This window comes from Lepidochelys kempii, chromosome 18 (genome assembly GCF_965140285.1).
Source record: "Lepidochelys kempii isolate rLepKem1 chromosome 18, rLepKem1.hap1, whole genome shotgun sequence".
Lineage (NCBI taxonomy): Eukaryota > Metazoa > Chordata > Testudines > Cheloniidae > Lepidochelys > Lepidochelys kempii.
The window spans coordinates 15,108,396-15,130,587 of record NC_136397.1 but is presented as its reverse complement, the minus strand read 5'-3'; the positions used below and the strand labels follow the sequence as shown (position 1 = coordinate 15,130,587).

The following is a 22,192-nucleotide window of genomic DNA, read 5'->3' as shown; positions in this document are numbered from 1 at the left end:
TTATAGACTCAGAAATGGGGAAGTGGAAGGGATCTAGAGAAGTCATTACGTCCAGACCCCTGCACTGAGGAAGGACCAAGTAAACCTAGACCATCCCTGACAGAGGTTTAACCTGTTTTTAAAAACCTTCCATGATGGAGATTCCACCACCTCTATGGGACCCTGTTCTAGAGATTAACTACCCTTAGAGTCAGAACGTTTTCATAAATATCTAACCTAACTGTCCCTTGCTGTAGATTAAGCTGATTAATTCTTGTCCTACCTTCAGTGGACATGGAGAACAAGCAATTAATCATTCATTCTCTTTATAACAGCTCTTAACATATCTGAAGATTTATCAGGTCCCCCCTCAGTCTTCTTTTCTCAGGACTAAACATGCCCAGGTTGTTTGTTTGTTTAAACCTTTCTGCATTGGTCCATTTTCTAAAACTTATCATTTTTGTTGCTCTCCTCTGGACTATCTCCAATGTGTCCAAGTCTTTCCTAAACCATGGTGCCCAGCAATGGATACAGTACTCCAGTGGAGGCCTCCTCGGTGCCAAAATAGAGTGGGACAACTACCTCCTAGGTCTTGCATACAAGACTCCTGTTAATATATCCCAAAAATGATATTAGCCTTCTAGTAACAGCATCACACTGACTCATGTTTAATTTGTGATCCGCTATAACCCTCAGATCCTTTTCAGCAATACTTCCATCTAGCCAGTTATTCCCCATGTTGTAGTTAGAACATAAGAACGGTCATACTGGGTCAGACCAAAGGTCCATCTAGCCCAGTATCCTGTCTTCCAGCAGTGGCCAATGCCAGGTGCCCCAGAAGGAATGAATGGGACAGGTAATCACCAAGTGATCCATCCCGTCGCCCATTCCCAGCTTCTGCATTTGATTTTTTTCTCCGACGTGCTTTGCACTTGTCTTTATTGAATTTCATCTTGGTGATTTCAGGCCAATTCTCCACTTTGTCCCACTCTACTAGGGACTGGTGACACCTCAGCTGCAGTAGTGTGTCCAATTCTGAGCACCACACTACAGAAAAGATGGACAAACTGGAGAGTGTGCAGAGCAGAGCAACTAAAACGATAAAATGTTTAGAAAAGCTGACCTATGAGGAAAGGTTTAAAAGTGGGTGTATTTAGTCTTGAGAAAAGAAAATTAGGGGAATATGGTAAGAGTCTTCAAATATGTTAAAGGACGTTATAAAGAGGACAATGATTGATTGTCTACATGTCCACTGAAGGCAGAAGAAGAATTAATCAGTGTAATCTTCAGCAAGGGAGATTTAGGTTAGATATTAAGGAAAATGTTCTAACTCTCAGGGTAGTTAAGCTCTAGAACAGGGTTCCAGTGGAGGCTGTGGAATCCCCACCATGGAAGGTTTTTACTAACAGGTCAGCCAACCTGTCAGGGATGGTTTAGGTGTACTTGGTCCTGCCTCAGCACAGAGGGTTGGACTAGATAACTTCTGAAGGTCCCTCCAGCCCCACATTTTTATTATTCTAATACTAGTTTGCTTCCTACGATCACAAAGCAATTGTGAACACGCACAAAAACTAAGAAGAGCTCCACAACCAAAGAGAAAATATGTTGGGTCTCTAAATACACTAAGCTCCAATCTCGCCCTAAATTTCTGTTTTTAAAATTAATCTGCGCTTTGAAGGCTTGATAATCATTCTGTTCCCTGATGCATAACAATGCTGTGCAGAGTATCATTTCAAGACACGTGATTGTTATATCTGATTGCACAGAAATTAATGTGTTAGATTTCTGATTTCCAAGTAATTAGGTTCAAGAGAGACCGGACCTATGTATACTTTTCAGATTCCTGCACTAGCTTTAAATAAGGAGGGGAAAACAAGCTGCAATAAGTGTACACAGTTTACTGGAATTAAAGAGCAGATCCTGTATATTCACTACACAAGTGGCGGCAGCAGAGGGGAAGAAGTACTGTGGAGCACAAAGCAATTAACACAAGCAGAACTTGTACACTAGACAATAGACTGCATCATCAACATGGTGAGATGGTGCAGGATATCAAAGTATATGGGAAAGACAAGTGGGCATGCCTACCCAGAAAGTGCCCTGGACACAGTTCTCTTTCCCAGCTCACAAATTCCTCTTCCCGGTCCTTCAGAAAACCTCCATGCACTGCACTACACTCCATCCCATCCCACCCCTCTGCTGCCAAACCCCTCTCCCGTGCGCACCTCAGCCACAGTTCTGAATATCAAAATGACAGTCGTGTTCATTACGGACACAAGGTGGGCGAAGCAGTATTTTTTATTGGACCAATTACTGTTGGTGAGACAAGTTTTCGAGCTTACACAGAGCTCTTCTACAGGGCAGACCTGAAGAAGAGCTCTGTGTAACCTCAAAAGCATCTCTCTCCCACCAACAGACGCTGGTCCAATAAAAGATAATTACCTCACCCACCTTGTCTAATATCCTGTGACCAACATGACATCAACACTGCAGTCACCTGCATTAGCACCCACATAAGCCATCTCCTAGAATAGCAGGACAACAAATAAAAAATGAAATTAATCCCATGCAGTGGACCAGCAAAAGGCCTATGGACCCTTAAACTTTATTTAAACCCTCCTAATTGCATCCCAAAAAAGATATTTATATTGAGATAGCATCTGAACACCACCGAGCACTTATATAGCTGTTTTCATCCATGTCTCTAAGTGCTTCAAAAACACGGTTAAGCATCATTATCCACGTTTTAGAGAGGAGAAATGGAGGCACAGAGAAGTAAAGTGACTTTCCCAAGGTCCCACAGTCGTTGGCAGAGCTGGGAATAGAATCTGAGTCTTTCAAGTCCTCATCCAATACCGGATAGGCTCTATCAAAGTGTCTCTAAAGCTTCGTCTACAATAGAAATGTTGAAAAAATCTGACAGTGTTGCTAATATCAATTGGGTGTTCAGCTGAGCTGATGCTAGCAACGTTAGGAACCTTTGTATAGACAGGGCTTCTTCAACCGCTGATAGCATTTTTAGGACCAGTTAGATCTGTACCCAGCAGGCTAAGATGAAATGGTAACAAAGACATTAGCAGCCAATATCCTGCCTATCCTAAGACTCCTAATGTCGCTACCACCAGTTCATATGAATTGATGATAACAATGGTGGAAAATGTTCAGTTTCCCTATTGTAAACAGGGCTTGTATGCACGCATTCTAATGTATAACAGAATTAGGATTGCATGTATTTAAGCAACACAACACACCCTAAAAACAATATTTTAACAACTAAGAAGGAGCAGGGGTCTACACACAGTCTTATTTATCTTTTACCAATTTAAATGCACAAGTTCATGTGCCAGAACAAACTCATTTCTAACAAGCAAGAGATGTGCGTACACCCTGTTCCACATTCTATTTCCAGAGTTATATTATTGGCTGGGGTAAGAACTAGCAGCTGAACTAAATGGGAGGGAATGTACTTGTGAGCAACCACTTAAGCTAACAGAAGAAAAGTGGCATGGACAACATCTGGGCCTCACTGCTTGTTTTTAAGGGCTGAAGTGAACTCTGGCTCATAAATTCCAAGAATGGCTGTTTAATGCAAGCTGGTGCAGTTACTGCTTTGTAAAATGGTACATCAGTTCCAATTTGCTTTGCCTATTAATGCTTCTCAATTGAAATTCAATGGCTTTTGTGAGGGTTTTAAACCTATTTTGTTGCATATAATTTTCAAAAAACGCAAAGGTCTAATTCTATTACCGCACTGGCCTGCATGCTGACTGCACATACAGGTTCAGATGGAGCAGAAAAAGTTAAGCTAAAAGATGGGCAGATATCAGATGTAAACAAAAAGCACGTTTTCAAAACTGAAGTCCCTGGGAAAGAGGCCCATTACAGAGACAGCAAGGTTTATAGGTGGCATTTTATTCAAAACACCTGTTTAATTTAATGTTAACACTTTCCTTCCACTTCCATCCTTATCTAATCTAAAATTCTACAGTTTTATGCGTTCCATTATCTGGCACCTTAGCACTTCAGAGTGAATTTAAATTAAGTCTGGCTATTTACAAAGGATCACAGTATTTTATGAAGGTTTTTCGTCTAACAATAAACATTCAAGGAAATGCTGGTGCAATATTTAAAATTCTAATCAACATAAATAAATACAAAATGTTTTTTTAATTGTAAAATAATTTACACAAATTTAATTAACAGAAAAGAACAGATATCACCATGACAATTTAATAATGCAAAGCATGGCCCTGATCCTGCAATTTGTAGAGTCCCAGAGATTTCAGGGGGACTCCATGCAGGTGCAGAGGTTACACGGCATGCAGAATTGGAACTTACAAGTAAATGAAAAATTGGCTTCATTATTCATAACCACTGGAAATCTGAATGTCTGATCTAATTGTATGGCAAGTTTTATTGAGTTTTGATGAACTTAACCGTTACCTGAGTTAACATTAGTTAACTTAACAGGGTTAATAGCTATTAACCAAAACGCAAAATAAAAATGACGTTTTGTAGCCCTCTGATTTCCTTTGCTTGCTAATGGTAAAAGGTAATTCTTTCCGTCCTACTTTATCTCAAACTGGGGTGCTGCTGTGAAGTGTAATGATGTATCATTAAAATGGCAGAGCAGTTCCTTTCTATTAATGAACATAGTAAACTATGACAAGTACTTCTAAAAATGATTTTGAGCATAGGTTCTCGTTCTCTCTCTCACACACGCTCACTCTCTTTATCTAGTACATACTTATTTAGCTGAGTGATTGTTAAAGTGCTTGGTTTAACACAAATGTTCCTTTCCTCGGGGACTATGAGTTGAATATATTCCAGACCCACTTACTAACTTGCTTAACAGCTCGATGCAACGTAGAAAACGTCAGTACCAACATCCAACACTAATATTTTATTTTAATAATTATCCTGTTGATGTGCAACACCAACTATTAAAGTATAACAAGGAATGGTTTACTGATATCTGCAGGACAAAATTTGTCCCAGTGCATGAAGGAACAAGGATTCCGAAAACACAAATCGCCACTGGAACTAGCTGTTCATCAATAAGAAGCCCCTAATTTTTCCCCTTACTAAACCCATGCTCAACAGGGTTTTAAAAGAGAAAATAAAGGACAAAATTTGCTTTCCTTTAAATGTTGAGAGTCCTTTGGTAGGCAAGAGCGCTCATCAATTACACCTCTGCCATGAAAGCTTTTTTACACCACATCTTCACGCTTTTAGAGTGCACTTCTGAAGTATCAACCCTGGCAAAATCTTTACTGCTTGCTATACCTAAAATATAAAAATGAGAATGTGTTTCTTGTTATCTTGCTTCTGTTGGTTCTTCAAGAGTAAGCAGAAAACAGTTGAATTCTCAATATGCTGAGCTGTCTCTCAATATCCTTGAAAAGCACAAAAACTAGTCTTCAGTAGTAAATGAGACAAACTCATTAAGACAAATAGACATGATGTATTAACTGTATACATGTATGTGTGTGGAGCATACTATACAGAAGGCATCCAATGACTAAGAACAATATCTATTTCCAGAAGTCAAACGTCACAGCTCAGGTATGTTACTTTTGGATTTACATGAAAATAACCAAGAGACATTCAACACCAATCATTATAAAAAAAACAGTCTTCCAAAACTCTGGATTGGTTAGGTAGTCATATGGTCATGTAGGTAACTAGCACTACTGGATGGTGCAGATGTGCATCATGAACAGAACCTAATCAGATCACAAATACACTGCTTTCGAGTTGAATCCAAACAGAATACTGTGCATCTTTTATCATCTGAATGCAAGTGTCTACACCAGAAAACTGAGTTAAGGTCAAGTTGGGTTTTTAATTAGCTAATCTTGATATACCCATAACTTTTATCCTAGCATGGACACACTGCAATGCCTTTACCTTGATGGAGAGGTACACCCTGACCTGGGCAATCAAGATAAAGCATTGCAATGCATCCACACTCAGGAAATAAAAGTTGTGATTAGAGCAAAGTCAGTCAACACACTCAGCCTAACTTCAACCCATTTTTCTATTGTAGAAAAGCACTAAAAAGACACTGAGCAAAAAGTGAATATCCTCAGAAAAGCTGGTGTTTAAAAAAAATTCTGGCTGGATCCAACCAGACAAAACACAATTTGAGAACAAGCTATTGTGAGTAATTAGCTGAGATATGTTTGTACAGTCCCTTGAAAAAGTAAAGTGCCATGCAGTGGTCTTATTTCATTCACCCTTTCAGTGCCAACAGTTTTCAAACAGCCATGAGAACATCATCAGCTGCTTGCTCTACACAAAAAGAAGGGTTTAAAACTGCACTGATCTACTTAGCCCTGATCTACATTACGAGTTTAGGTCGAATTTAGCAGTGTTAGATCGATTTAACCCTACACCTATCCACAGGATGAAGCCATTTTTGTTGGCTTAAATCTATTTCTGTACTCCTCCCCACTGAGGGGATTAGTGCTGAAATCTACATCGTCAGGTCGAATTTGGGGTAGCGTGGATGCAATTCGACGGTATGGGCCTCCAGGAGCTATCCCAGAGTGCTCCATTGTGACCGCTCTGGACAGCACTTTCAACTCAGATGCACTAGCCAGGTACACAGGAAAAGCACTGGGAACTTTTGAATTTAATTTCTTGTTTGGCCAGTGTGGTGAGCTCATCAGCAGAGGTGACCATGCAGTCCCAGAACTGCAAAAGAGCTCCAGCATGGACCAAACGGGAGGTACTGGATCTGATTGCTGTATGGGGAGATGAATCTGTGCTATCAGAACTCCATTCCAAAAGATGAAATGCCAATATATTTGAAAAAATCTCCAAGGGCACGATGGACAGAGGCTATAACAGGGACCCACAGCAGTGCAGCTTGAAAATTAAGGAGCTCAGGCAAGCCTACCAAAAAACCGAAGAGGCAAACAGCCGCTCCAGGTCAGAGCCCCAGACTTTTAAAGCGGCTTCTGTGATGAGCGGCATGCAATTCGAGGGGGTGCCCCTACCACTTACCCACTCCACCCCTGTCCGTGGACACCTGCAAGTGGGGAGTCTCACACAACAGGGATGAGGATTTTGCGGACGAGGAAGATGAGGAGGAGGAGGAGGAGAACGCACAACAGGCAAGTGGAGAAACCGTTCTCCCCAACAGCCAAGAACTGTTTATCACCCTGGAGCCAATACCCTCCCAACCATCCTAAGGTGGGCTCCCGGACCATGAAGCCGAAGAAGGCACCTCTGGTGAGTGTACCCTTTGTAAATATAATACATGGTTTAAAAGTAAGCGCGTTTAATGATTAATTTGCCCTGAAGACTTGGGATGCATTTGCAGGCAGTGCAGCTACTGGAAAAGTCTGTTAACGTGTCTGGGGATGGAGCGGAAATCCTCCTGGGACATTATTAAGGGGACATTCAGAGGTGGCCATTCCAGGTGGGCTGTTTGCCTGTGGCTGAAAAGAAATCATCCCCGCTTTTAGCCACGCGGTTGGGGGGGAATAAGCACAGATAAGAAGGCGAAAAAAACGCACTCATGATGAAATGTTCTCTGAGCTCATGCAGTCCTCCTGCACTGAAAGAGCTCAGCAGAATGCATGGAGACAAACAATGACAGAGTCCCGGAAAGTAGAAAATGAACGCGAGGACAGGAGGGATGCGTGAGAGGAGAGGTTGTGGGAGCAAGAGGAGAGGTGGCAGCAGTGCGATGAGAGAAGGCAAGATGCAATGCTGAGGCTACTGGGGGATCAAACTAATATGCTCCGGCGTCTGGTGGAGCTGCAGGAAAGGCAGAAGGAGCACAGACCCCCGCTGCAGCCCCTGTGTAACCACCCGCCCTCCTCCGCAAGTTCCATAGCCTCCACACCCAAGAACTTGGGGGGGGGGGGGGTGAGCTCCGGGAACCCAACCACTCTACACCCAAGCAACAGAAGGCTGGCATTCAATAAGTTTTGAAGTGCAGTGTGGCCTTGTCCTTCCATCCTCCTCTCATCCACCACCCCACCCAGTGCTTCCCTCCTCCTCCACCCCTCCCAGGCTACCTTGGCAGTTATCCCCCTATTTGTGTGATGAATTAATAAAGAATGCATGATTTTGAAACAACTATGACTCTATTGCCTCTGCAAGTGGTGATCGATGCGGGGAGGGCGGTTGGCTTACAGGGAAGTAAAGTGAACCAAGGAGGTTTGTTTTCATCACGGAGAAACTAACACAACTGTCACACCGTAGCCTGGCCAATCATGAAACTGTTTTTCAAAGCTTCTCTGATGCACAGCACACCCTGCTGTGCTCTTCTAATCGCCCTGGTGTCTGGCTGTGCGTAATCAGCAGCCGGGCGATTTGCCTCAACCTCTGACCCCGCCATAAACATCTCCCCCTTGCTCTCACAGAGACTGTGGAGCACACAGCAAGCAGCAATAACAATGGGAATATTGGTTTTGCTGAGGTCTAACCAAGTCAGTAAACTGCACCAGCACGCTTTTAAACATCCATATGCACATTCTACCACCATCCTGCACTTGCTCAGCCTATAGTTGAACAGCTCCTTACTACTGTCCAGGGTGCCTGTGTATGGCTTCATGAGCCATGGCATTAAGGGGTAGGCTGGGTCCCCAAGGATAACTACAAGCATTTCAACATCCCCAACAGTTATTTTCTGGTCTGGGAAGTAAGTTCCTTCTTGCAGCTGTTCAAGCAGACCAGAGTTCCTGAAGATGTGAGCGTCATGTACCTTTCCAGGCCAGCCCACGTTGATGTCGGTGAAACGTGCCTTGTGATCCACCAGTGCTTGCAGCATCATTGAAAAGTACCCCTTGCGGTTTATGTACTGGCTGCCAAGGTGATCCAGTCCCAAGACAGGGATATGCGTTCTATCTATCTCCCCACCACAGTTAGGGAATCCCATTGTAGCAAATCCATTCACTGTGACCTGCACATTTCCCAGAGTCATTACTCTTGATAGCAGCAGCTCAGTGATTGCGTTGGCTACTTGGATCACAGCAGCCCCAACAGTAGATTTGCCCACTCCAAACTGATTCCCGACTGACCGGTAGCTGTCTGGCATTGCAAGCTTCCAGAGGGCTAACGCCACTCACTTGTGAACTGTGAGGGCTGCTCTCATCTTGGTATTCTTGCACTTCAGGGCAAAAGAAAGCAAGTCACAAAGTCCCATCACCAGTCTGTGCTTGTTTCCCAGGCCCAGAATCAGCGTTCCATGGCATGAGCCTGCCCATTGCCACCACAATGTCCAAACTGCCGGGGCCCGTACTTTGAGATAAGTCTGTGTCCATGTCCTCATCACTCTCGTCACCGCGCTGCCGTCACCTCCTCGCCTGCTTTTGCAGATTCTGATTCTGCACATACTGCAGCATAACGCGCGAGGTGTTTACAATGCTTATAACTGCTGCGGTGATCTGAGCAGGCTCCATGCTTGCCATGGTATGGCGTCTGCAGAAGAGCAGAGTTGCAGTGGAAGTGGAGGCTGACGACGGATGCCACGAGAATAGATATTTATAGAGAGCGACGAGAGGACCTGTGAGGTGGATTCATGAGAGCAGAGCTGCAGCAGAAGCAGTGGAGGACGACAGTTAGCAGTCCTACTGCACCATCAGCTGAAAGCAATATGGTGTCCACACAGAAAAAAGGCGTGAAACGATTGTGTGCCGTTGCTTTCACAGAGGGAGGGGCGACTGACAACATGTACCCAAAACCACCCGCGACAATGTTTTTTGCCCCATCAGGCATTGGGAGCTTAACCCAGAATTCCAATGGGCGGTGGAGACTGCGGGAACTGTGGGATAGCTATCCACAGTGCAGCACTCCATAAGTCGATGCTAGCCACAGTAGTGAGGATGCACTCCGCCAACTTAATGCGCTTAGTGTGGACATATGCAATCGACTGTATAAAATAGATTTCTAAAAATGGACCTATAATATCGACCTAATTTCGTAGTGTAGACATAAGCTTTGAGTCACACAAGAGGAATTTCTCAGGAAAAGCTAGCAATTTGCTATTAAATGCAAAATATGGATATGAATAGAAATAGTTCACTACCTACACTGGCCCCCAAAAATAATTATTTTAATTGACAAGAAAAAGCGATAAGAGGTGAAAATTGAGAGAAATGTTTGATGTTTAAGTCAACATCACTTCAATTTCATCCACCAAGGTGTGCCCTGACAACACATTCCTTGCTCTATCATTGTGCTGAAATGAAACACACACACAAGCTCTCTGTATTTTCACATATAGCATATTAGAAGGTTTCTGTAAACATGATGAGATTTCATGTCTTTTTCCAGTGCTCAATACTGCAGATTGGATACAATGACTATCTTAGGACCTAATGCTGCAAACACTCCCAATGTGTTTAGGAAATGCTAAACCAGTCTGATAACCTATTTCAGATGAGTGGCCAGTGCCAGAGGATTCAGAGAAAGCTACAGGAAACCTCAAAACAGACAATTATGCAATAATTTGCTCACATGGCGAGTTTCTTTCCAGCTGCAGACACTTAGTTTCAATTTATGCCCTGAAACATGAAGATTTATATTCTTATAAACTTTTAATCTAATATAACAATGGGTGTGTAATTATTATCCACGTAAACGTCTAATCCCTATTTAAATCCTGCTTGCCTTCAATAAAATCTTGTGACAATGAGTTCCACAAGTTAATTATATAGTACTAAAAAAGCATATCCTTCATCAGGGCATAGTGGTTACTAGTCACTGCTGTGAGTTACTACTCCTCAAACTAAGGGCTTTTCTTCACTACCAGGGGGATTGATGCTTCTGTAATCAATGCAGCGGGTATCAACTTAGCGGGCCTAGCGAAGACCCACTAAATCAATGGCAGAGCATCTCCCGTTGACTCAGCACAGTGAAGACACCAGGGTAAGTCGACCTAAGCTATATCAACTCCAGTTATGTTATTCATGTAGCTGGAGCAGCATAACTTAGGTCCATTTATCCCAGTAGTGAAGACAAGCCCTAAGTGTTTACAGGACTAGGCCCCTAGATTTCTCTCTCTCCAGGGCAGGGAAGGGCACATGCTTACTCAATGTCTGCAGAGCACCGTGTGTGTTTACAACACTATTTGAATGATGTTAAATAAAATAGTAACTGTGTTTTGGTTGAAATAACTGATGGAGGTATCAACTGAAATCAGTTTTAAGACACCCTGTAGGGGTGATTGGAGACACACAGGGAAAAGGTTCAGGGAGCTGAATGTGTAAGAACGTTGAATGCAGCTTCTCCCCGACGTACACCTGTTTTGAACACGATGAATTCTGTTTTGGGCCTCTAATTTGTTCTGGCAAGTAGATCTGAGATAGGGATTGCGCAGAAGAGCTCCATTCAGTCAATTATTTACATCCACAGTGATGACCCCTCCCGTGCACTACTACACTTGCAGGAGACCTTACAATATACAATTGCAATGCTACTCATAGGAAAACTTGTGGGTGTTGTCGGGAATGTGCATTTTCTCAATGAAAGACTTGCAAGCGCCTGTTAATGCTCACATCTCTCAATTTTAACCAAAGTTCAAAGAATGTGTTTTAAGGTTCACTATCTCCCCCAAAGGGATGTTCTTAAAATGTCACCACATGCTATGGAGCCTTGTAATCCACTGTTTCTTATTTTTACTTAATACATGGACCCTATAAACACCTTCCTCCAACCTTTTCTCCATACTTCTTCTCTACACACAAATATCACAGCTCTCCCCACTCTGCTAGTCTCTCTCCCCGAGCAACACAACCACAACCTTCAGTAGCACTTCCAGTGGGCATCAGAGGCCACTGCTGGTATCAGAATTATTTATTATAAATTGTTTTTTGCCTTTTATATGCATCACCATCTGCACACATACATGATTCACCCTTTCTCTATGTACACCACACTTGAATCACAGGCTTTAATTCTTTTCCTTCCTGTAGCAGCTGGCATATTCTTACAACAAACCAATCTCTGGTAAAAATCTTTCCGTTAGCCAGAGTGACTCACTTACCTTGTCTCTGGATTGTAGCCCAATATGTAGAAAAATGAATCCACTCGGGCTTTAAACTCTCTAGCAGCAAATATGTCAGAGAAATGGGAGATATTACACTTCCCTCTGAAAGGAAGAGAACAAATGGTATTAGAATCCTATGCTGGACAACATTCATTTAGATAAGCACCACTCCACTTTGGAAATCAGTCAAGGGATGCATTGTGCTCTGCAGATGCCCAAACTTCATAATAATGCAAGATCCAACCCTACTATCAGTGACTTTCAGGCAAATTCTCCCATTAACTTCAATGAGAAACATTCATTAATATTATTCAGTCAGAACCCCTCCAGGGCAGTCACAAATGAAAAGGCTATACCTTTAAACACAAAACCTGCCCCAAACTGCAATGTTTAAAACGTTGAACATCCCTGCTCCAGCCCCTGGTTTTAATCTCTCTTTTTTCTTTTTAATAACTAACTCTTTAAAGTTGATGTACAAAATTTTGCTATTCATTAACTAAGAGGAGTGATTTTTTTTTTTAATGGGTGAGTAAAATGACAGTCTTAATCACCACCCTCATGAGACTGGGGAGTACATGTGGTGTTTCATCTAATAAATTTTCAAGACAACCTCGTAAGTATGCTTTGACAATTTTTCAGATCAAAAACAAATTAATTGGCTAAGTATTTTTAGCAAGATGGCACTGTAAACAATATAAAACAATACAAGTTGCAACAACACAATCACTTGATCATCAGGAATAACACCTCACAAAGGTTTTGTTCCATCTGGCCGCAGAGGCCTCTAGACTGGCCTCAGCACTCATCTTTTGTTCTCATTAAGGATAGCCACCAAGGGAATTAAGCTGTAAAATGTTTCATTCTCCACTGTCTTGCTCTTGGGTTTGTTAAAGTATTTAGTGTACAGAAGCTGCTTTAAACATTCTGTAAAACACTGCACAGCAATTTACAGCAGTGAAGTAAATCAGACAGCTCAGAAGAGGGCATCAGAGGGAAATGGCTGATCAACTAGAGAGACTTACACTTATTACAGGTATTTGTGGGTAGATGTTTGCAGTTGTATTTTACCTGCAAGTGGAGACTACCAAGACTAGTGAACCACAAGACTACCTTTCTTTTCAGCAGTGTAAATGTCTTTAACATTAAAAGAACAGAAACAAACATTTCCTTCCATTTGTGAATCACTGACCATTCATTCCTCTAGATGGACCATTCACTAGTAACAATAATACTCTGCATTTAATTTCATCCAAGGATCTCAAAGCTCTTCACAAACATTAACTAAGCCTCATAAAAGCTCTGAGGTTGGCAAGTGCTATTTTATCTACAGGATTCTGGGCTCTTTTGCCACTTTTGGTCTCTGTAGAGACAGTAGCAATGTTTTACACTTGAAAGGCTGCAGTGGAAAACTGATCAGCACACTAATTGGTTTCCTTCTGCAACCCTTTCATGGGCAAAGCTCTTCTGAAAGTTCCATCAACCAAATGTGGCTAAGAATGGCAATTTTTTTCTTCATCATGCTCTTTACTCACATTGGCTACTGCAAACACAAAAACCACTAGGGGACCAGTCCTGCAATTTTACTCACATGAATATTCTCTGAGAAGTTAACAGGCCTACTCATGTGAGGAGTAATTGCCTAATTCTTAGCTTCTGCAGCCAGGGGCAAAACAAACATTTATTTCTTGGTCAGCTATCGTCAGACTGCAGTGCAATGTTAAAATCCTCTGCAGTTTAAATCAAACATGTAGCCTTCTTGAAGCATTGACAATCCTGCTCACTGCTCATTTTATCTAAATTTCTTGAAAGGAGAGATAAGGAATTAAAAATTGGTGGCATTTGTTTTTATCTTTCACAGAAAATTTTGATCAGATAACTTTAAGGCAGATCAAATTTTTCTAAACTTTCCTTTGAATAACACCCCAAGACAATTTACCTGTACAGTAAATAATAAATAAAATCAAGAATATGCACTTATCCAGACACATAAAAGCAATACAATATTTTGATCATGGAATTTTATGCAGGTAATAAATACTTAGTATTGCTACTGAAGTGAAAGACAATTGTGTTTATTATACACTTACATAGTGTTCTGTAAGCACTTTCCAATTAAAGTTTTCTACTGATCAGAGCAGTGGACTGGGAGTTGGGATACTTGGTTATATTTCCTACTCTGTCATCAGCTTTCTGTGTAGTCATGGACAGACATCTGCATGAAGGGCATGGTAATGTTCTAATTTATTAAATTAAATTTAAAATTAATCTTTTTTCTGGACTTGACAATGCATCTAGTCTTCTCTATTTTGTCATTTAGGTGGTCAGATCTTCAGGGAAGTGACACTCCTTATATTTGTGTCTGGTAGGCAGCTGTGAAAATTACTGGCACATAATAAATGCTACTAGCTAGAGGAGAATGAGTGGAAAGGATGCACTCAGTTCTTTGCTATGCAAACAAATGTGTGTCTGAGCGTCAACGATTAGAAATAAGGAGTACTTGTGGCACCTTAGAGACTAACAAATTTATTCGAGCGTAAGCTTTTGTGAGCTACAGCTCACTTCATCGGATGCATTCAGTGGCTCACGAAAGCTTATGCTCAAATAAATTTGTTAGTCTCTAAGGTGCCACAAGTCCTCCTTTTCTTTTTGCGGATATAGACCAACGTGGCTGCTACTCTGAAACTTAACATTTAGAAATGTAACTAGAAGCTCTGCTTCATTTTTCAAAAGGGGTAGTTTTAGAATACAACTGATAAACATTCATACAAGGACTGCCACAAATGGAAGAGGTAAGCCATAATGAAAATAAAACCATAAACCAACAGGAAGTGTAGTCTAAAGAGTCATTTAAAATATTTTCATGGTGAGTATTTTCTAAATCCGACTTATGGTATATCAGTCTTTTGTCTCAAATTAATCTATGAACTTTGTGTGTTTCATGTTGCCTCCAATTTGTTCTAGGTTTTATTTTATTTATTTTTAAATAAAGGGGGAAGAGAATGAGAACACAGAAGAGTCTACAATACTCCCAGGGAAAATTCCATACACATGTTTCAGTTTCTCAATGTCAAAGATGACAATTAAATTTACAAGCCTGGTTTCAACAATCCAGCCAGCCTCACATTCGTTAGCTATTCTCTCCAAGTATATCAATTTAATATGGGAGAGCTACCTTCCTTGAGACATAAAAAACACTTTGGAGTTTCAGGAAGATTACAGCACACCACTGGAATTTTCTTAGTTTATCTAAAATCCTGTAATAAGTCAAATAAAAGATTTTTTTCACCTCCCCTACGGCACAAGTTGCAGCTAATTTGCCTTGAAGTAAAGGGCTTCAGAGAAGTGGCTTTGAACAAAGAAAACGTCTCCAGATGGTTTCACTGAAACACCATCTGAGCATTATTATCAGGGAGATTATTCAGTTCACATTTTGACAATATCCATGCACTCTTCAGCAAGCTGAAAACTCAAAGGATGCCAGTAAAAATAATGCCTTAGTATTTCTATCAGAAAACATTTGTAAGTAATGGTGTCTCCCCCTTTGCATGGTCAAAGGTTAGCCACTTAAGTTAAAAACTAACTGGGCAAAGAGAGCAGCAACCCCTGGGGAAGGGCAGATAACAGAGAACAATACAGGGGTCCGTTACCACCTCTGTTTATACAGCTAGCTTTTAATGGAGCTCTCAACTGAGCTACAATGATTTCTGCCTCAGAGCAAAAGTCTTTAATGCAATTTATCAGGGCTGCACTAACAGTCATTTTGCAAAGGGAGGTTATTGTTAATGGTGAAATGAAACAGAGGGGAAGGGAGGGTACCATTTCTACAATAACTAGCAATAATCTAAATTTGCAATGATGGGAAACAATATCTTCTGAACACCATAGACGAGCTGAGATTAAAATGAGATTTTAGAATCACAGCTTCTTTTCAAATTAGAACAGATAACACAAGTTAATTATTGCATGTGGTGAGAAGGAGCCTGAGCAATATGCTAATGTTCCCCAAACAGAAAAGGACAAAAGACAGCTCTCCTCCTCTATTCTAAGATTTTCCGTGCTATTTTTTCTTCCCTGCCAAGCCTGCTGTGGGATGCTGCACCAGGTCCTCTGTCACTTACCTAAGGGCAGCAGCATGATAAGTGTCAACATAATCTGAAATGAAGAGCTCTCTATTCTTGATCACTGGATCTGTAATAACAAGTTCTCGTCCAGAGTCTGTGAAAAGAGAAAAAGACATTAGCTGCAGAGTCCAAAAGCATCGACCTCTGTGGTTTCACAGGCACTTTGTAGGTTGAAGCCTGAGGTTAATACTTTCTTGAATACACACAGTCATTGAGATGTTAAGATTACACCAACATTGAAAATATAATTTTAAAATAGGGTTTTCTGTGGCACCCACTAAAATAATATTGAGCAGCTCATAAATATGAACGGATCCGTGCTCCCCATTTGGTATGGAAATACTATTAGCCCAATTTTATACAAGGGCTGCTGACAGGAGCTTTCCCTTTGTACCCCTTAAGAAGTGTGCAGGAAGGGAACAGCTCTTTTGGGCACAGCAGGAGAAAGTGCCTTCTCTAAAGAGCTCTACAGAGCAAGCACTTTCTTCTGTAACCCTCACCCCCCCACCCTACCCCCCACTCTGTCTGTTAGACAGTCTGTTCTATACAGTTTTACATGCCGGAGTTTTCTAAAATTTTATACATCATTTTGATCAATATCTGTGCACTGGAAGTCAGTGGTGTCATTTTGGCTGTGAAGAACATTTGTTTTCATGTTTTAAAATAGGTTGTTAAAATCCAAAATGCAAACCTTGACTATGGAGTCATCAATGATGCCTTTAATAATCCCTACTTAAGAACATAAAAATAGTTTTTATACGCACAGATTATGCTACTTAACAGAAGGCACAAAGCTATGAAAAATGTGGGCTTTGGCCTTGTGCCCATATTTCCAGGGTTAAACATTTAAAGTGAACCAGTGAGAGTGAATCATTAGACTCATGCAGATTTTACTACAGCACATACAAAAACGACCCTCCTAACATCACCATTAAAGAGAAAATATACATAGATTTATTCCACTGTATGCCAATCTATTTGGATACTTAAATATGAGTGGCAGTGTTCCATTTTTAAAGCATGACTTTTTTTGTTGATTTTTTTTTTTTTTTTTTTTGAGATCACAATTCACCTCCAAAGGTTTTACGCGTTTTTGAGGCTGCCCCAAGGAAATTTCCAGCCAGGAAGAGTGGAATCAAGTTTTATGGCTCTCTTGAAGCCCAGGCAAAAATGATCCTGGAAGATTTAAGAATTCCTGTCTCTGCCACTATTATGAAGATCAACAGTTAATTATTTTGCAGCTGGGATGGGACATCAGAGGATGGATCACTCGACAATTGCCCTGTTCTGTTCATTCCCTCTGAAGCATCTGGCACTGGCCGCTGTCAGAAGACAGGACACTGGGTGAGATGGACCATTGGTCTGACCCAGTATGGCCATTCCTATTTAGTCCAAAAAATGGTGGGTGGAAGAGAGGGGAAAGAATCAGTTAGCAGTGCTTCCAATGAAACACTAACTGTTGTACTATGTGACAGCGAGTACTAATACACATTAGGATAAGGCTAAATAATCATGCCTCGGCAAGAACTTAGATCTAATACGTATGTCAGAGGCATCCAAGAGTAAAAGGGGCTACATGATTTATCCTTAACGCAACTTGATCTCATAAATGTTAATTATTTGTATAGTCCAAAAAAACCTCAAGGGATGCCAATAACTTTACCCATCTGCTGTCTCCAAGTACAACATTAAATACATACAGTACATACATACAGTAAATCATCATAACTGAGATGCAGCAGATAATAGCTATGGTTAGGGCCCATATGCTGCTAAAATGAACCCGGGCATAGATATTAAAGGACCTCATCATCTGCATTCTAATGTCTGGCTCACACTGACAATTCTTATCTCACATCCCTATGCAAAAACATTTATCTGGTTTTCCAGAGACTGGTAAGCACCCCTTGACCCCAGTAAATGACCACGTAAAAGCAAGTTAAGATTGACCCTACAGAGGATGACTCACCATTCTCGTTGTGTCGGTCCTGAACCAAATGCTGATAGACTGAATCTGGGACTTCAGACTGGCGATAGTACCATTTGACATTCATAAGGAGATGGTCCCGTTTGCTCTGAAAGAGAAGGTCTAAGGCATTACTGAAAAGGAATTGAGATAATGGCTGCCACACACATCTTCCAAAGCATAGAACTTAAGTACCACTGAACAAAATCTGAGGTCATGAGAATCAAAAGTAGAAAAATATTCACATAACGTAACAAACCCCAAGGGCAGTAGTACTTGTAGCACAGGAGGCCTTCATCCTTAATAAGACTAAAGAGAACAAGTGACATCCATTTCCATGCAACGTTAGGTGCACTTGCTTGACCAGCCAACACCAAACCTGGAAGTGGGGAGTCAGCAGCATCCTTAGGCTCTCACTGCACTCAAGCAATCTTCTTACCCATCAACTTCCAACAAATCCAAAGTAATGTTAGCCAGATACAGAGGAGCTACAATCAACTCCTTCCTGGCAGCAAAAAGAACAGAAACCCAATGGGGCTATTTTTAGACAGCAGACTTCCCACAAGCCTTCCCAGTGAGACATTGCTTTGACCATCATGTTTATGAATCTAACCCACAGTTACCAACTTCTCAACCAGAGTTAAAATGTAAATCCCTCTCACCAAGAGAATAATTTGTAGATAAAGAAAATTATGACGTATAGAATCTCTGCTTCAATGTGTCTCTGAATCCCTCAATAGCCAATTCTTGCTGCTACTCCAGAACACTTAGGAAAACAGAGGAAGGCCTAAAGGGAAATTAACATTCCTTCAGAATGAGGCAACTGCAAGCACAGAATGTTTATTTTTTACATTGCAATTTTCCTACCAGTTATAAGACCACCCTCAAAATATTTAAATTTAGATTAAAAATATTTATGGATTGTTTAGTCAGAAAGTTCTTGCTGTCCCTCCAGTCCCCTTTAGCCTGTTATAACAATGTATTATTCTTATTTACTCAAAAACACACAGAACTTGCAATTAAACACTGTTCTTTAAGCCTCTGGTTAAAAAAACACATGTAATACCATAGAAGAGCCAGCTAGTGGCAGCATTGTGTCAAAAAAAAGATCTACAAACACTATTACTACCAATGTGCTGTATACTTTGACTTGAAAACAGTTCAGAAAAACAAACGGCAATGAAAATGTGTCCAAGCTTCAGAGAAGAACCTACACTTCGTTGAAGATTTAGAGAAATAACGTCAAAGATAAATGACTTGCCTGATGTACCAGGTTCACTGGCTAATATCACTATTCCCGAAAGTACCTTAAGTTGGCCCACCCTTTTTAAATCTCCGAGACATTTCATAGACAGGAAGGGTAACTGTAGGTCTAAAGGTTTTGTTCTCCTCTTAATGAAAGTGTATAAATTCTCTTAATGATAATGAGTTACATGCAAGCACTGGGGGAAAGAAAGCTTACCAGCAGTAACTGCAGTTCTTTGAAAGAGCCGTCTCTGCATGTTCCCAGTTGGGGAAATGTGCTCTCTCTCTATGCACTGCAAATCTTTAGAAACTCTAGGAAAGCAAAAAGAAAAGGAGCACTCCTTTTCTTTTTGCGGATACAGGCTACTCTGAAATCTAGGAAAGCAGTGCTTCCTGTGTCCTCACCACCACTCCTCACAACTCCGAAAGCTCAGCGCGGAGGTCACAAGAGGCCACACGGTCTCTAACCACCTCAGTTCCTTCCACTAAACGCCAATGTCCTTCAGAGAGTAGAACTCCAAGGATAAGAGGGAAGATGCAGGGGAGCATGAAAATGCAGAAGCAATGCTCTCAAAGAACAAAACTAAAATTTCTTTGAGGTGACCTCTCCATGTTCCCATTTGTAGGGTCTAGCGAGCGTGACACCTCCCAAGGAGGAGGCATAAGGGTTTTTAATTAAAGAAAGATTACAGAACTGCTCTCCCAAACCAAACCACTACAGATGCCCAGTCAAGAGAATAGTGCTGAGTAAACATGAGAAAAGAGCTTCAGGTAGAAGGCCGACAGATTTCTACCATGATAATGTTATGAAGGCAGGCTCTCAATGCCGTCTTGGCCCTGGCAGAGTGAGCTCTAACAACCTGAGATACTGACACCATAGAAAATGCATAATGTTTCAATGCATCACCTAATCTGGTTAGGTATAAACTGATTACGGAAGCAAAAACTGATTTCCCAAATACCTTAGGACAATCCAAAATCAAAACTCAAAGTCCTCTGAATATCTAGGATAGGTAGGCTAGTTTCCCACTGGTAAGAAGGCAGTTTGGGGAGATTAGTGGTCCGCTTTGAGTGGAACACTAGATGCTACTTTAGGTAAAAAATTTGGATGGAACAAAGGAGAACTTTTTCCTCTGTGGAAGACCACGAATGTGGTTGCAGAGGAAAAGAAGAGCCCCCAAAACCTGCAACTCACTTTTCTTGCAGATCTAACTGATTTAAAATGCTGTTGTGAGAGAGGCAGAAGACAGAGCATTCAAAAGGTGCCTCCATTAACTGTGTCTCAGCCCCAATGAGATCTCACATGCGACAGGTTCTCGGACCGGTGGAGATAGTAAACACTGCTTTGAGGGCTCCTGCAACAGTCGGATGGCTGACAATTTTACAGTTGTCATTTGATGGTAATGCAGGTAAGTGCTCTTTGATTGAGGACAAGGACAGCCTGAGACAAGATATCTTGGGAATAACATGTAGTTCAAAATCAATTAAACAAGAGCAGAAAATGGAGACAGGCTATTTGCTGCCCCCAGAGAAAACTGTTTCCATCTGGGGGAAACAACACTTCAGCATGAAAGCTTTTCTTGGGTTGCAGCAAGACAATCCATGCTCTTGCAGAACATACTAGATCATAAATAGTCAGTGTCTCAGGAGCCAAGCCATGAGGTGAAAAGACTGCAGATTGAGGAGTAGAATGGGTTAGAACGGAGACTCTCTCGTGATGGTACTCGTGAGTGCCAGGAGTTCCAAGTATTACTCTCATCCTGCCCAACCTGGATTGACAAGAATGAATGAGGCACCTTGTCCTGTCTAATCACCAAAGTAAGTAATGAAATCAGTGGGAAAGTATTTATCAGATCTATGCTCTAGTCCAACAGAAGCAAATTTGTCATCAGGTTTCTCTCCATCTTTCCTCTGGAGCAAAACAGAAGACACTGTACTTCTGCTTCCTTCAGAGAGATCTATGGAAAGACCTCCTCATCTCCTGGACAAGATGATCCAACTGCTTCACAGACAGCTCTGCTCGTGTAGTCTGCAACTTAACTTGCCCAAGGACCTGCTTTCTTTGCCAGCAAGGCAGAAGAGCCACAGGATGAGTCCAATGAGTCAGACAAGTGTCAGAGGACCATCTCCTCCCAACACAATGAATATCAGAGAACCCCCAACCCCCTGTTTGTTAAGAGAATACTGCTGTTGTGTCATCCATCATCATTTGAACTATGTGGTCTCTGAATAAAGATAAAGCAGATATGAAAGCCTGTCATAGGGCCCACAGCTCTAGAACTTGATAGGGAATTTGGCTTCTTATGGATTCCAGCTACCATGTTCTCACTTGTGAGTGAGTACCCAACCTAGAATGGAGACATCTAGGATGGTTTCTGATGGAGAAGACTCCTGTCAGTACACTGTCCTTTAGTCCCGAACAAAGACAACAGTGAAGGTGCCTTCATGTCTCCTATGTTCAGAGCACAATTTACTGCCAGCCCATGAGATCCAAAAAAATTCACTTGGCAAGTGTTGAAAAAGCCTTCAGCGGAAGAACTCAGATGCAAGGGTATAAAGATTTTCTTCTGGCTATCTATGACTTAAGTAGTGACCCAGGGATTCCCGCTAAGTCTTGACAAGTGCAAGCATAAATCAGCTAATTGTCCAAGTATGCATACACACATATTCCCTGATGCCCGAGGAATGCTGCCACCATGGCAAAACCCTTCATGAACACTGCCTAGAAGCTACAATTCCCTTTGTCACAACAGCTACCCAGGTAAGCCTCTAATGCCACCCTGGATGGTGCAGAAGCCAATCCTGACAGCACCTGGGACAGGGAGTCCAAATCAGGAGTTACGTCCTCCAGATCTGAAGGAGAACCACCACTGG

General features: G+C 41.5%; 1 protein-coding gene across 14 annotated transcripts in view; it reads right to left on the bottom strand.

The window, feature by feature from the left end:
* RERE (arginine-glutamic acid dipeptide repeats) overlaps positions 1–22,192 on the bottom strand; it is a 402,629-nt gene that overhangs the window by 162,236 nt on the left and 218,201 nt on the right. For 13 of the 14 annotated variants that reach the window (XM_073316831.2, XM_073316829.2, XM_073316839.2 and 10 more), the window contains 3 exons: positions 18,077–18,182; positions 16,105–16,201; positions 11,984–12,088 (listed from right to left, as the gene is read on the bottom strand). In XM_073316831.2, the coding sequence (XP_073172932.1) occupies positions 11,984–12,088; positions 16,105–16,201; positions 18,077–18,182 (308 nt within the window). Of the gene's footprint in view, positions 1–11,983; positions 12,089–16,104; positions 16,202–18,076; positions 18,183–18,735; positions 18,834–22,192 lie in introns of those variants that run through there. The other variant, XM_073316843.2, reaches the window with a different exon arrangement.